The sequence below is a fragment of the Hesperophylax consimilis genome, chromosome 13 (genome assembly GCF_061612785.1).
Source record: "Hesperophylax consimilis isolate HC1 chromosome 13, BYU_Hcon_1.0, whole genome shotgun sequence".
In the NCBI taxonomy this organism is placed as follows: Eukaryota; Metazoa; Arthropoda; class Insecta; order Trichoptera; family Limnephilidae; genus Hesperophylax; species Hesperophylax consimilis.
The window spans coordinates 18,808,702-18,825,139 of record NC_142848.1 but is presented as its reverse complement, the minus strand read 5'-3'; the positions used below and the strand labels follow the sequence as shown (position 1 = coordinate 18,825,139).

The 16,438-nt window shown below is 35.3% G+C and overlaps 1 protein-coding gene across 1 annotated transcript in view; it reads left to right on the top strand.

Moving 5' to 3' along the window:
• Window positions 1-15,443, top strand: part of LOC149418539 (mitochondrial potassium channel ATP-binding subunit-like) — a 32,875-nt gene extending 17,432 nt beyond the window's left edge. The window contains exons 7-14 of the mRNA XM_089638560.1: window positions 4-188; window positions 1,092-1,269; window positions 3,400-3,519; window positions 5,403-5,506; window positions 7,793-7,967; window positions 8,891-9,069; window positions 9,854-10,001; window positions 14,750-15,443. Coding sequence (XP_089494686.1) covers window positions 4-188; window positions 1,092-1,269; window positions 3,400-3,519; window positions 5,403-5,506; window positions 7,793-7,967; window positions 8,891-9,069; window positions 9,854-10,001; window positions 14,750-14,833 — 1,173 coding nt within the window. The 3' untranslated portion in view covers window positions 14,834-15,443. The remainder of the gene's footprint in view (window positions 1-3; window positions 189-1,091; window positions 1,270-3,399; window positions 3,520-5,402; window positions 5,507-7,792; window positions 7,968-8,890; window positions 9,070-9,853; window positions 10,002-14,749) is intronic.
• The last annotated feature ends 995 nt before the right edge of the window (window positions 15,444-16,438 follow it).

Genomic DNA, 16,438 nt, shown 5'->3' with positions numbered 1-16,438 from the left:
CAGGTTGAAAAATCCACACTAGTAGCAGAGGAAGCTCTGAGTAATGTGAGAACGGTTCGAGCGTTTGCAGCAGAGGATCAGGAGTGCAAGGTGTTTGCGGAGGAGACTGAGAAGGCCGCGAGACTGGCCCAGGAGTTAGGCCGGGGCATCGGGCTCTTTCAGGCTGGCACCAACCTCTTCCTCAATAGGTGAGAAGAATGACAAATTATATTCCTAAAAGCTATGAATACCTAATTTAAATGAACCAAATTTTGTAATTTTTACTTCATGAGATTAGTGGAATGTTTCACTTTGACAGTTTTTGCTTCTTCGAAATCCTTAAACTGTGATAATCTTGATCTTTGAACTGTCCAAAATATTACTTAGAATGATTGAGATTGAGAGAGACCGGTCAGTGGCTGAGTTGGCGTCGCGTTTGGGTCCCATCCAGGCGTAGTGTGTTCAATTCCTCGGCTGGCTAAATCCTCCATCATAACACAAGCAACATTTTCTGCTTACTGTGGTGGTGGTATTAGGAGATTTTAAAATATTGTCACATTATTCGTAACTCGGGAATGTTTGTATTTATTTTTAAAAAAAGATTCTAGATTGTTTAACAGCCACTTTAGCAATCTTGTAAAATTATCACATAATCTGAGATCCAATAAAGTAAAGTGAGCCGTACGATAAGGCTTTTAGGTTGCACGAAATCTGCTAGCGGGCCGCGTGTTGCTCATCACTGACCTAGGTCTTTGAATAAATTCCAAAAGAATCTTATGTTTGGTAATATTTAAAAAAAAGCTGGTCTCGGTGCGGAGAGACATTAATAAAATATGCGAGTTATTTCTTTCCTTTTCTTTCATTCTTCCTTTGCCTCACTGACATTCATCAGGGTTGGTATCAGTACTTCTTTGGACAACTTTTAAAACAAAGTCACCATTCCTGAAATACACATCCTGTTTGTTGGTAACCGGATAAAACTGAATATGATAAAATAATAGGTTAGGTTGGGTTAAGTTTGTTTTTGTTTTCCTTCACATATCTTCACTTTACCTTTAATGTTTTGATTTTTCTCTGTACTGTTGTCAAGGAACCCTGTTTTTTTATTCCAGCATGGTCCTGGGCACCTTGTACCTCGGTGGCCACCTGATGTCCACCGGGCAGCTCAGTGCCGGAGATGTGATGGCTTTCCTCATCAACTCGCAGACCATCCAACGGTCTACGGCTCAGCTGTCACTACTCTTTGGCTCTGTCATCAAAGGGCTTAGCGCTGGTGGAAGGGTATTTGAGGTACCGTGGAACGAGGAAGCTTTGGACAGTTTTTCGTATATTTTTTAAGTTTACGTGGATTTGGTTAGACAATATAATTAAAAAAAATGAATTATACTAAGTCGACCGAAGTACATACTTGTGACGTATTTTCCCCCAACATAATACAATGATATTTTTTACTTAGAAAATTTTCACAAAGTGTGGTGACTTCGGACGGTTGTCAAATTCTCTCTTTAAAGTGAATTCAACTGATGTAGGGAGAATAGATATTGAATGACAAAAAAAATCTTTTTTTCAAATCGACGGTGGGATCGAATAAAGTGATAAATAATAAAAAAAAATGGAAGAAAATTCTTGTTTAATTGTAAATTTGTTTATCGTAGTTTAGTGTAATTTCAAGTGGAACGTTTTCCAAACTTTTTCTAATTTGTTGAAATATTCTTTCAAGGTGATTTGGTTGACTCTAAATCGCACTCACTTAATATTTTCAAGTCTGACTTTCAAGATGCGATGACGCATGAAATAGGATGCTGCCCTTTCCAAGCTTATTCGTCAGTACATTTTCCTGACCGTTCAAATAATCTTGTACCAGATGAAGATCAATAACCCTAATTGGAATTTCCACTCAGCGAACTTTAAAATTACTTCATTTAGTTTAAGTGAAGAGCTTAAAGATTTTTCGATAAAATTGTCTGACCACCGTGGTTTTTTAAGCATATAAGCGGGAAACTGGTGAATCTACATCACGTAGAGAACACAAAAAAACCCATTTTTCAATATGAGAATTTCGATTTTTGTTTTCGCAAAACAAAGAGTTAATAAAACTTTTGTTGCTAGGTCTACACTTCAACACATTTGAAAAAAACTTTAAACAGCTGATATTAACCACCTAGCAAATGATTTTTTAAAATTTGACCTAGAAGTTTCAACTTTGGACTCGATTTACTCCAAAACGAAAGCTTTAATCAAAAAAAGTTATGCCACAAAATCGACTGCGATGTAGATTTACCAGCTTCCTGCTTATACTACGAGTTTCTGGACACTGTGTATACACATTGGACATCGTGACAATTTCATGTTTAAACCTGTATAGTATTTTAAAGTTTTTTAAGGTCATTTTATAGTAAAATTCACCATTTCTAAAATTGAACATTAATAAATACATATAAAAAAATAAATATCAACTGCGCTTATATCACTTATCTTCTAATACATAAATATAATATCAATATTAATAGCAAAGGAGGATAAAAATAATTAGCATTTGTAAAATCATACAACGGGCAGTGTTTTTAATACAGTGTCCTCTGCATGCAAAGTCGTATCTACTCCAAGCATGAACTTTTTAATAAAACTGTGTTTATCTGAAGTGACCTGCCAGGTAAGTATGTTTTCTGTATCTGTTTGTACATATGCAATTAGATAGTGCCTAACAAGTCATATTTGTATAGCACCCTCGAGGCGATGAAAAGTGACACTATAAAAATTATCCAATTATTATTGTATACGGAGACAGACAGCGTCAGATTATTGGAAACGAAAGTACATTGACGGCTCCCGTGGTCGAGGAAGAAGGCTCTCTCAACTAAGAATGCGTCACAATAATTCAATTAAAAATAATATGTACACGAATATGATTTAAGATTTCCACGGCCAAAAGTATTTTTGTTATTTGTTTTTGGGGTTTTATCACATCACACACATCTTCCCTGATGATGGACACTGTAACTTTGTCCGAAACGTTGGCTAAAGAAGGAGTTAGCGCAACACGGCATAACACCCCAAAAACAAATAACAAATATATATATGTACACAGTATATTTGCAGCACGTTTCATAGTGAATATTTTCTCAGTAATATCCTGGTGAAAGACCACCGTTCAGAGTTGAAACGTGACTTCAAATGACTTTATTCATGTTTGGTGACGAGATCTGAATAGTCAGGTACCTTCTTCTTTCCATCTCCTTCCGTTCTCCACTACCTTCAGCCTCACAACATACCCCAATTGGGGATGCCATAGTCTCACTGGCTCCAGCAGTTGGGATTGGGAATTTTTTTTCTGTACCTCGTAAAACCTCATAAGAGAGTTTCACTGTGTTAGCAATTTTTATATTATCTGACTTAACTTAGCTAATAATCTGTTTTCAGTACATCAACAAGGAAGCCAGGATGCCCATTACTGGTGGACGCATCATCCCCTACCACGAGTTCTTCGGCAATGTGGAGTTCTCGGACGTCACTTTCGCATATCCCACGAGATTAGGATCGGTAAGACCTAAATACAACAATACGTAATATGTACATACTTGTTTTTCAACCAATACATATCGTGGGAGGATACGATTTAAGATTTTCACAGCCAGAAATACTATTATGACTAATTTTTAGGTTATTGTGCCGTGTTGCTACATTTCCCCTAACACTTTAAGTCTGTCCGAAACGTTAAATGCTAAAGGAGGAAGCGCAACATGGCATAATATTCCAAAAAATAATCACAATATCATGCAAATTCTTATGAATCATGCATTTTCAAAATGAACTTATGTTTATTAAATTTGTTATTTGAGAGAGTGACGCTTAAGAGGAAGCTACAAGCCAAAAATGTGTATATTCTTGGTATGCCTTATATAGTAGGTAATAGGCAATAAAATCGCTTGACAAACGGAGTCTAGAAACGTTCCATTTCAAGCAAAAAACTGTTTTTACTTAATTTGTAAATAATTTTACAAGAAAGCAAAAAATTTAATGAAGTGAAACTGTCACAGATAATCTTAGCTATAAAACTGTATTTTTTAAAAGTTCTTTCCAATATTCGTTCATACTATGTATTGAAAAAAAAAATTTTGTAGTAGTTTGCATTAATATTTTTTATTGAGTAATTTATTTTTTTATTTGTATTCTACTCAAGCAAAGCGATAGGAAAACCTTCAATTTAACTAAAGCATATTTTTCGGTTTTCATAATGTACACCAATTCGTTATAAAGTTTAATCAAAATAGTGATTTGTCATTAAGCTTCGCCTTAAATGGTTTGAATTAGATTGAGCCCACAAATAATGTAATATTTGTACTGCGTCCTTGAGGAGATTTTCCACCAAAAACAGCGATATTATTATTATTATTTAGAAATGCTATGACACAAAAGTGTACGGCAGAAGAAGCGGGTCATGTCTTGACTCTTGAGTCAGAAAAACAGAATAGTATGTGAGCGATTAGTTGAGGTTAATTGAGCAGACAAATGTGTCATTAGGTTCCCACCCAGGAATCGTGGGGTCGATCTTCTGTTAGCTATCATCCAAAAGTTCCATCATTGCACAAACAACATTTTCTGTTTTCTGCTTATAAAATGTTAAAGGTAAACGCAGATTCTGTTTATTTCAATGTGCGCTGGTCGGCGGACAGCGTACAATTGATTTTGTAGTTTACTCATAGCATTCTTGAACCCTCTGGTGTCAAAAGCATGGTCACGTGGTTTGCAAGTTCGCAATGTTAGGACGAGTCTATGTTCAGAATAATAAAACAGTGTGTGTATATTTTTCTGGTTTATGGACTTTACTGGAAACACTTGGAGCGTATTTTAAATTTTTTATTTTGAATCACAAAACATGCTTTTTATAATATCAACATTGACAATAACAATTTATTGATAACGGGCCCGACCCTTGTACAAATAAACACTGTTTACTGTAATAAATTTCTGAAGGAAAGAACACTTTTTGACTGGTAACAGTCCCTTTATAGGTTAAAATACTAAACCATTGACAGATTCGGAAATACACAATGAAAAAGAAGCAACTGTTTATCGACAGGGTAAGAGCTCTAGAACGTTAGTGCAGATTCACACCATTTCTAATAATCAATTATTCAAACAATCCATAGATGGCGACTGTATCCAGAATTATTAAGAACTTATCATTTACAAAATTAAACAGTGTGTATGAGATAATGTCCCAATATGAATTGTGAGAACTGATATCTACGATAAAGTTGTGTGGCTGACCATCCTCTCTGCCTACCCTTCGGATGACATGTTTGTTAACTAGTTATTTAATTTAATTCATTCTTGAATGCTGAAGGAAGGAGTGAGTGCTGATTTGTGATCATTTAATTTGGAAATTGATTCCCATCTTTTACTAATTTTTCACATTTCAGGTTGTACTGAAAAACTTCAATCTTAAAATACCCAACGGAAAGACCGTGGCCATTGTCGGCTCATCTGGAAATGGTAAATCCACAATTGCTGCCCTCCTAGAAAGGTAATTTTATTTTATTTAATTACCCTGATTGCTCGCATTTAGAAATAGTATTTTTATGCACAAATTAAAGAATAACTTTGTTTTAAACCACTTTATTACATTTATAGACGTCGACCGGTTTCGGTTGAACTCAACCTTCATCAGGACAGTACAAATATAAACTATAACAGTTATATATAACAGTTTATATTTGTACTGTCCTGATGAAGGTTGAGTTCAACCGAAACCGGTCGACGTCTATAAATGTAATAAAGTGGTTTAAAACAAAGTTATTCTTTAATTTGTGTAATAATGTCAAGCCACAAAGTGTTTGCTTCCTTCGATAATTTAAGTATTTTTATGTATTATTTTTCCTGAAAAGTATGAAGCAGTACTATGACGATTTGTCTTAACTTTTTTACAATATTTGTGTATATTTCAAAGCTTGTGACGGAAAGGACACTGCAATCTGTCATGATACTATTCCCATAAATTCTTTGCAAACTTTCAAGTTTAATTTTTCACTATAGTATTACCATAACTTCAAAACTTACATTGTATCCTTACTTGTTATTGTAATAAAATAAAATAAGAAATTAAATCATGAAACTTTATGTTTCTTCTTTACAACAATTTTACATTGTTATTATACCGTAAATTTCAAATTTTCACTTTACAGCATTTAAATATCAAATAAAAGCTGGATACAAAATACAGGGAGATCAGAAATAGAAAATAAACTGACACCAAATACAGACTGAAACTGAAAACACTCAACCACACTAAAAAACAGCATGTAATAATGTATTTATAATTATTTTAGAAAAAAACACTACATAATATGAGGTGTTTTTCACAAAAACGGCGCTCTACAAATTTTAACTTCCGATTTAGTTGTCCGGGTTAAATCTTCCCCAAAGGAAAAACTTAACCCTTCCACTCACTTTTCCACAAATTATCATCTAGTCAATCAACATTATGTAAGTGCATTATATAAGCAAAATAAATACAAAACAATACAAGAACAACACGTCAACTCACCAGAGATCAAATGGGAAAATAATTCACCGACTCCAGATATTTTCATATCAGAGGGTTCGGTAGTATATAATTTTCCAATTATATTATTATTATTATTATTATTACTTCATATTATTCATACTTCTAAATTTTAATAACATGTAAATGAAATCCTCAGCAATGGAGATCCCAGTGAGGATATTGGGTTATCTCATTCTTACACACTCAGTTTCTATACTTACTGCCGTCTAGCTTGCTCCAGCTGACCATTTTACCAGCAACCGAGGTGAACTATTCTTGTTTTAGGACATTTCGGTTAGTTCTCTATGTATTCTAGTAATTTGTTATTGTGTTTCTTTTCTGTAACGTCTTTTGATTGAATAAGTTCACAAAATATATGTATATGTAATCTCTTTTCATACTCCAAGCAGGTCGGTTACAAGACAGTACCTACCATATTATTGTAGCAATTCTACATCAACGTCCCAATATCACATTCCTATGCGACGATTCAACAGCTAGGAAACAAATACTACGATGTTGTTGATATATTTAGTACATCAATTTCAATATATAAGCATACCCTATTGAAGTTTTTTTTCATCAAGTAGTGGTATATTTTAATAAAGGTATTTAATTTGACTAACACATAATAATTTTGTCAAATGAAACAGAAAAAAATATTTGGGATTTTTTATGTTTTGTGCCTACATACTGTGTAGATCAAGTTCAGTGATATTTTGATATTATATTTATTTTTCTGCAATTGTTTTAAATAGTCATTTCCTGCACTATTATTGTGTATAATTTCGTAAATATTTTTTATATATATGTATGTAAAAGCCTAGGCGTGAAATAAATAAATAAAATGGAGTCTTCGAGTCTTCTCGTAAGCATAAACAGAAAAGATCGATAGCGAGATGTGAGTTTTGATAATTACGAAGTGTTGTCATCACTAGAATCACTCGACAACATTCAGATAGATTTACAGATGATATGACATTCAGCGGTGAGTGCAAAAACAGAAATCTGCAATACCGATAGTTTACTGGCTACAAATTTACTTTACCCCTGCAGACCCGTGTGTGAGTCCATGCAGCGTGACATTGTGCAAAATTTCCCGCATTTTTGCTGCACTCGGTTTTTGTAGATTCCTTACTGTCATGTGACGGAACTGCCTAGGGGTGCCAGAAATAAAATACTGGTTGCAATTTCAGAGGGGAGACCTCAGGCACAGTAACAATATTCAAGCATTTGAGAAGGTACAAATGTATTCTTTGATTTCAGATTTTATGATGTCTCTGGGGGTAAAATTACCCTGGACGACCATGACATCCGAAAATTGGACCCTCATTGGCTGCGGGGAAGGGCTATTGGCTATATTAACCAGGAGCCTGTACTGTTTGCCACTTCTATCAAGGAGAACATCAGATACGGAAAACCAACTGCCACAGATGTCGAGGTAATAATTCAGTTTGAGGAAAGGAAGGAGTAAGGAGGAACCTGGGTCATGAAAGGATGTATGTTGTACAGAAGCTAATAAATCATTCCATAGCTAAACTGTTGAACATAAGAATTAATCATAAAAATAATCGGTTTTCATGTGGCAATATGGCGTTTCTTCTGACACTGCCTCAGTTCCGAAAGGATCAATGACACTAGTTTTCGGAAGCACCTTTTTTTTTAAATACTGGTACAAAAAGGATATATGAAAAAAAATCAATTCTACTGGCACTTCCTTCTCTCTCCATCCATTGTACAGATCCACAAATATCTACATTTACTTTCATGTAAAACTTTCTCTTTAGTATGCTCGGAATGAACCATCAACGCGTCAAAAGAGATGTGCTCATTGTTATACATTTCTTCTAACTGATTCATGTTTAGTTTGAAAACTTGGCTGTCATGGAGAGCGTTCATTTATATGTTCCCGATGGTTATCTCCGTCACTGACAGCATAGACTGTTGGTTCCATGATAACTCAACACAGTGACAATTCAACACACCTTTAAAAAGGGATATAAAGTCATTAATTTCGTTATCATCAAAGTCATTAAAGTCATTCATTTCATTCATTTCGACCTGATAAGGTACAATAATCTATAATCACTAAAAATATTTTAATTAAATCTTGTATCATATTGTACTGTGTGTAAATCTAAAGGAATAAATAAATAAATAAATTAGAAACGATGAAAAACATAAAAATTTTAACCTAACCTAACCTAACCTACATAACCCAGTTAATAAAGTTTTTGTTTCATCACTTTCCATGACTTTATATAACTTTTTAAAGATGTGATGAACTATCATTGTGATGATTTATCCGGTTACCTTATTTATCTATAGCTACATTTCTAAATGACACAATTTGAATCCCTCCAGGTGGAGAAGGCAGCGGGTCTGGCGAATGCCCACAACTTCATCTCGGAGTTTCCACAGGGCTACGACACCATGGTGGGGGAGCGTGGGCAAGCCCTCAGCGGGGGACAGAAGCAGAGGATCGCCATCGCCCGAGCCCTGATCAAGGACCCGCAGATCCTGCTTCTGGACGAAGCCACGAGGTATGCCACTTTAACTGCCTGCTTCGGTGGTGAAACATCAAACTACAAAGACAACTGTCTCGGGCACTGAAGTGATAAAAAGGACAGAAGTATTTTGTTGCCGTGTCTATGTGCACGAAGTAAACTTAATTTTTCATTTTTTTTGTGAATTTTTTCAAATATTTTCAAATATCAAACTGTTTGATAATGCCTTCAGAAGGTGAAACAGATGTCATGTGTAATAAATACACTGCAATTACATTGCAGAACTTGTTTATAAATAAACGTTTTTTTTATAAATTTTTTTTTTTTTTTTTTTTTTTCTTTAAAAAGAAAGACAAACATTCCCAGGTTACGAATAACCCAACAATGTTTGAAAATCTCCTACTACCACCACAGAAAGCCGAAAATGTTGCTTGTGTTGTGATGGAGGACTTAGCCAGCCGAGGAATCGAACACGCGACGCTCGGGTGAGACCCAAGCGCTATGCCCACTCAACCACTGACCGGTCGATTGAATTATAATGTTATTGAGTATATAAAATGACAACTTTAAATTAAAATAGAATTATACAAAACAAATAAATAACAATACACCAAACTAAAATTACTGTTAATGAACACAAATAAAATACATTCATTTTATTAGACAAATGTATTGTAAACGTTATTGCCAGCTCAAAATTTTTTGGCACTTCAGAAACACGCCCATATTAAGAAATATATACGTAAAATATATACGTTAATACGCCCATAGAAAGCCATTTATGTTCATATTCGTATCATGTGAATTATTTTTTCCACAGTGCATTAGACACGGAATCTGAGCTGATAGTCCAGAAAGCTCTGGAAGAAGCGAGCCACGGCCGGACTGTCCTGGTTATCGCCCATCGCCTATCCACTGTGAGAAATGCAGATGTCATTGTTGTCCTGCAAGGAGGCAAGATTGTTGAGGTTAGTCTCATTTGATTCCCCTACACCAGAGTTCCCCAAGTTTGTTCCACGTGCTAACACACCAACACTTTTTTGTCACAGGACCCGTGTTTTCTGAAGTTGACGAAAATCAGTATGTAATAAAAAATTATCATCTTTGGGTGTTACCTTGCCGTGAAACTATCAAGTATAGGAGTGTTCGCGTTGTAACACGAATAGACAGACTACATAATACTGTTATTACAGGTAATACAAAACTTGACTTCCCAGTCCGTTATGAGTGTCCTGTCCCTGATAAAAGATGTATATAAGGGACAACGCGCACTAGCGACCTGGCAGCGCGGCCACGACGCGCGGCCTGGCCGCAGGGGTTGCGATTTGCAACGCGGCCAAAACCGCGGCTACTATCGTCAGTTGCACATACAGCGCGCTTCAAAATGGATGTTGAGGAAATAGCAGTGCTTTTGTATCTTATAAGTAAGAAGCGGAAAAAGAAAAGGAAAAAATATTGGGTTCATCCCTTGCTACGTGAAAGGCGAACAAAGGGATTATTTCATACTTATTTCACCGACCTTCAGCAATATGATGACAAGTTCTTTAATTATTTGCGGATGAGCAAGTCTTCGTTTGAAGAACTGTTAAGAAAATTAAGTCCATCAATCACCGGCACTGTAACTCTACTGAATTTCGCCCCTGCATTTCTGCCAAGGAAAAACTTGTTGTAACTTTAAAGTAAGTCTATGCCTATCTACTTTTATTCAAATTATTTTGTTTATCTCAGTGTCTGTTTTATGAAAAAGGATGCAGGTAGATAAGTGAAACAAGTAGGTACATAAAAGTATTAAAGTACTGTACTAACATAATCAAAGGTGCAGTTGTTCAATAATTATTAAAAAACGTTTCAATTATTTGTGAATCTTGCGAGGCCTGAGAGTAGTCTGATTGGATAGAATTTTCTTCTCTTCCTGAATCCAATGGCGGCGGCAGTTCTCTGGGACGTTGGTCTTCACAGGACATGTCCCACAATGCCCTCCTTGTCTCAATCTCAATCTTTCCGTGTCGAAAGACATCGCGATGATCACAAATCACGCTGTAGTTCCACAATACGTGCGGCCGCCGCGGCTAGTGCGCGTACACTAGTGATTTAACTACAATGCAATAGATCTCAGTGGCCGCAGCGGCCAGCGACTGAACACGGGCCGCAAATGCGTCGCTTAGATCTCGCTGGCCGCTGCGGCTTGGTGTGGCCGCTGGCCGCTGCTCTATAGGTGCGCGTGCTCTATGGCGATTTCATATTAATGTATCTATCTCGATGGCCGCCGCGACCTGGCCGCTGCGGCCTAGCCGCTAGTGCGCTATGAGCCTTAGGGTGGAGCGGTCTAGTATGGAGAATTTTTTTTCTTCGTAATATCAAATTCGTCATATGCGGGATTGATGCTGTGATATTTACTTATTACAAATAATAAATATATATTATTTAGTATTTCCGCTGCCACTTTGAATTTTGATAAAACTTTTGAAAACACAAATATGTAGTGAGATTGAGTCCAAAAACAAATTAACTGAAGCTGTTTAGTTTAAACTTCAGACTCAAAAACGTCTGAAAAATTAACTTCATATGGATTTGGTTGAAACAGTACAAAGTGAAGTACAACTTAGAAAATATGCTGAACGTTTCTCCTACTCATTCTTCAGTTCAACAGCTCGGCTGTGGAACAATTTCCTGGTTTCTGTATATCCTTCCTTCTACAACATGGTTATTGAAGAAATGTTGATTCCCTCCTTAAAAAAACCCGCTACACAGCATTCCCAAAGATGGCGTAGGCCCTGAGGGATTTTTTTTTTCTTTTTCCTTCTCCTCAGGGTCTCACGTGTGGAGTTAATATGAAAAGATTTCCCTGTTGTGGCCAGAACTTAGACAGATATTAGGATCAAGCAGGAACTGCCATCGTTTCGGCTATACCTACTAAAAGATGTTGACTCAATTTCACAGAGTGATGCATCTCGCATTGTGGACAGAAGTAACATTCGCCAAGCTCGAATAAAGAAAAGGACTTCCCTTACTAGAAAGCGGTTAATAATCAATTTCAATCAATTTGTTAAATATTTCGACGGACGTAAGGATGAAAATTTCAACTTGGAGGATAACCTGCGAAAAATAATAATTGAAAAATACTTTTGAAGAATCTGTTAGGGATTACATGGGACACATTTTATTAATTGTCGGAAAATCTGACGCAGTAAGCAATGGAATTATTTTCTTACGGTCTTCAAAAGATATTGATTTTGAGGAGCTAGTTGCATTTGGATGCGACAGAACTGCATTCAACACGAGGTACAAAGGTGATGTCATTCGGCACCTTGAATCACACCTCAAACATCCTTTACACTGAATTTTCTGTCAGGTATACGCAAACAAGCTCATTTTGATACATTTTTGGGTACATCGATAGAACTACGACTGGCCCGCAAAGTTTTATTGGTATTATTGGAAAATCTTTAGATAAGTGTGAACTATTTCCTTTCGTGGATTTTGAAGCCATTCAAGGTACATTGCCAAAGGTGACAACAAGCAGCATTCAGGTACAGGTCAGCTGCATCTACAGAAGCCATTCAAGGTACATTGCCAAGGGTGACAACGAGCAGGATTCGAGTTCAGGTCAGCTGTATCTACTATAGCAATTCAGGGTACATTGCCAAGGGTGACAATGAGTAGCATTCAAGTACAGGTTAACTGTATCTACTAAAGCCATTCAAGGTACATTGCCAAGGGTGACAACGAGTAGGATTCAAGTACAGATCAGCTATATCTACTGAAATCATGTGAAGTCATTTACTCTAGATTTTGCAAACAAAACTTCTCAAAAAGAAATCCTGGTAAAATCATACATTCCAAGTAGCTCACTACAGCGAACCGTATTACATTTCTTGACAAAAAACATCACATAATATTTTTACATTAACAATATTTTTTTACTAACCATTAACAGTTTACGAACCTAGCTCAACATTAAAAAGAAAACGGTGTGCGTTTTTGGTGCTAGAAATTTACACAAGACAATAGTGTTTTCATGTTATTTAGAGGATATTTTGTATCCAGTAATCCAGTATCATAGTTTTTAGGGCTTCACAAAATCATATTGTTAGCCATGCTAGCCGACAAACGAAAAGCTCGGCAAACGAAAATGCAATTAGACATTATTCTTACACTTTAGGTGCCTGTTTTTGATTTTTCTATCAATTGATGTTATAAAATAGAAAAATGTAACTAAGCTACTGCTCATCAAATTTGAAATGATGAGAAAATTGAACAAGTCATTACTGATCACACCAAATGGAACATGACATTACCGATCACATCATATTGAACAAGTTATTACCGATCACACCAAATTGAACAAGACATTACCGATCACACCATATTGAACAAGTCATTACTGATCACACCAAATTGAACAAGTCATTACCGATCATACCATAATTGACAACGTCACCATACCAACGATAAAGAATTTTCCTTGTCACACTCAAACCAAACTGAGATGTGTGAAATTTGTAACAAAAGTGTCAGCTACTATTTGTGGACTCTTGAGAAAAGATTACTTAACAAAAACAAGATTAGAATCAGAAAAAAATATGTCCATTTTCAACACCAATTTACAGAAGCTTTCATAGCAACTTTAGAGAATTTTTGGTTTTTCAATGTGATAAATATTATTAAGGACAAGTTGTTTTTCTCACTATTGATTCTACCTTATCAGTTTATAAATGTATTATCTGTAAAATAAATGCTAAAACACAAATATAATCTATGCGATATTTCGTATTCATGAGCCATAAATACTTGAATAAAATCGTAAAAATGAAAAAAGAAGAGCTCTTGTGGGATTACAGAAAATAAAAATATTATAATCATACAATTTTAATTGCTAATACAGAGTTTTCCAATAAGAGGTGTTATTTTGATATTCAATCGTAAAAGATCAATGGTTTCGTTGCTTGTGTGGCATGTAGCGCTGTCTTGTTGAAAGTAAACGTTGTCCAGATCAATACCATCCAATTCCGGCCATAAAAAATTATTAATCATCTCTCGATAGCCCAATCCATTTACCGTAACTGTTGCTCCAGCCTCATTTTCGAAAAAGTAAGGTCCAATGACTCCGCCGGACCATAAACCGCACCAAACAGTCACACGTTGAGGATAGAGAGGCTTTTCAACAATAACTCTTGGGTTTTCCGAGCCCCAGATGCGACAATTTTGCTTGTTGACGAAGCCACCGAGGTGGAAATGGGCCTCATCACTCAAGATGATTTGCATTTGATTCACTCATGTGAATTTTAATAATTTCAATGCGTTGTTGAAGCGTGTATCGTTCCATTTTTATTAATGGCGTAGTTTCTACTTGTCAAATGTCAAAAAATGACAGCTTCAAAAGTAACATCTACCGAAATAGCGGGCTATTCAAAATAACACCTCTTATTGGAAAACCTGTATATAGAGCATCTTTCCTAACTTGGCAATTTCTAAATTCTAACAAAAAATAAATTCACTTAATGCTAATGTATATGTACTTTGAATCATATCACATCTTTTCTCAAGCTACGTAGTAGACTTTGTATCCATGAATGTGTTAAATACATAACACAATATTGCAATTTGTAATTTTTTATCATACGCCCACTAGTTTCTGTAGGTACTGACTAGACCATATCAGGTAAAAAATATCTATATGGTTAATTTAATTAATTCTAAATTTTATTATTTCCAGATGGGCGACCATGACAGCCTCCGCAAACTTAAAGGCCACTACTGGAACCTTATCAAACAACAGGAACAGAATCCACAACAATAGTTTAAAAATTATAGACAAAATTATATAGAAAATTATAGTGTCGGTTAATTTATTTATTACTAGAAAAATTTATTTAACACCGCAATTATCAGTACCAGCTCGGTAGCTAACTGATCGGCAATGTATATAGTATAGAGAATTATTATTTAAGAGAAATGAAAGCGTCCTTATTAGAAGTACCAAAAACTACTTTTATAAGCACACATAATTTTGTATCATATATAAATATTATGTATGAATGATCGGCGAAACTGTTACTATTTATAAAAAATGAATACAAGGTACCCATACCTTAAAAAAATGGCCTGATTTTCAATCCTAATACACATAAGGTTTTTTGAGAAGACTGGAAAAAAAAACCTTTTATACAAAGTGTCCGGAAGCTAGTGGTAAAAGTAGGAAACTGGTGAATCTACATCACATGGAGAAACCAATAAAACTTTTTTTTTCAATCTGTGAATTTCGATTTTTTTAACTTTCGGCACCTAAGGGCTAAAAAAATTTGAAAAAAATGGTCTGTTCAATTTGTGAGGCGGATTTGGGTACCCCACTCTATAACTCTATAAATATAATAAATTCTGGGTTCAGATTTTAGGTATTCCTCCGTTATATATTTGAATTAAAAAATTTTACATAGTTTTCAAATTTAATTAAAAATCAGAGATTTTTGTTAAAAATCGGAAACATATACACAAATACAATCAACCGTGTGACACTGCTACGCAAAGAGTGTGCGAGGAAATGACACGCTATTGATGTCCCGCTTTAGTTCGCTATGTGGGAACATGAGAAATCCACACGTCCGCAGTTGTATTTTGATTTAGACCATCGATACCTACGACAGCATAGCTGTGTGTGTGCTAGCCGCCAGCCAGTCGGTCGCGGACCGTCGTTAGATGTGGACCCCTCGCAGGTTTTTTTAGCATCTGCCGATGGTTTTTTCATGTTGTCAGCAATTAAATTACAATTATTATCACTTTTGATATAAAATATAATAAAAATAAGCGATTAGCTATTTATATTCATATTTTTCCGATATTAAATCGCTTATTTTGAGATGTGTATTGACTACACAGCACCGGAACGCGTGGATTTTTTTAGCACAGTAAGGGAAAGGTTAAACTATCCACACAGCATCCCAAAATATGATATAGGCCCCGAGGGAATAGAACACATAGGAGTGTGGGGTTAATGTAAAAAAAAAACAAAAACTTTTCAATGTATTTTAAAATATAGTAAACACTTGATATTCCCCGTAGCGACTGATTTTTTTCAAATTTGACCTAAAAATATAATATATAATATAGCGCAGTTGTTAGCGTGGCTGATTCCAGTCCCTGGAGAGAAAATTCAATCCTCAGTCAAACCAATTTTTTATTTTTATAATTAATTTTTTTAATTTTAAAAGTTCACAGCTACTTAAGAGCCAGTTCCTGTGGATTAAGGTTCAGTCCTTAGATTAACCAAAAAATATAATTTTTGAAATTGAAGAGATAGCGCAACCGACCCAAGAGATGTTTCGACTAGGTCGAGAATGGAAAATATATGTATTTTAGTAAAAAAACTTTCTTTTTACAGATTGATTTTTTATATAATATATCTTTT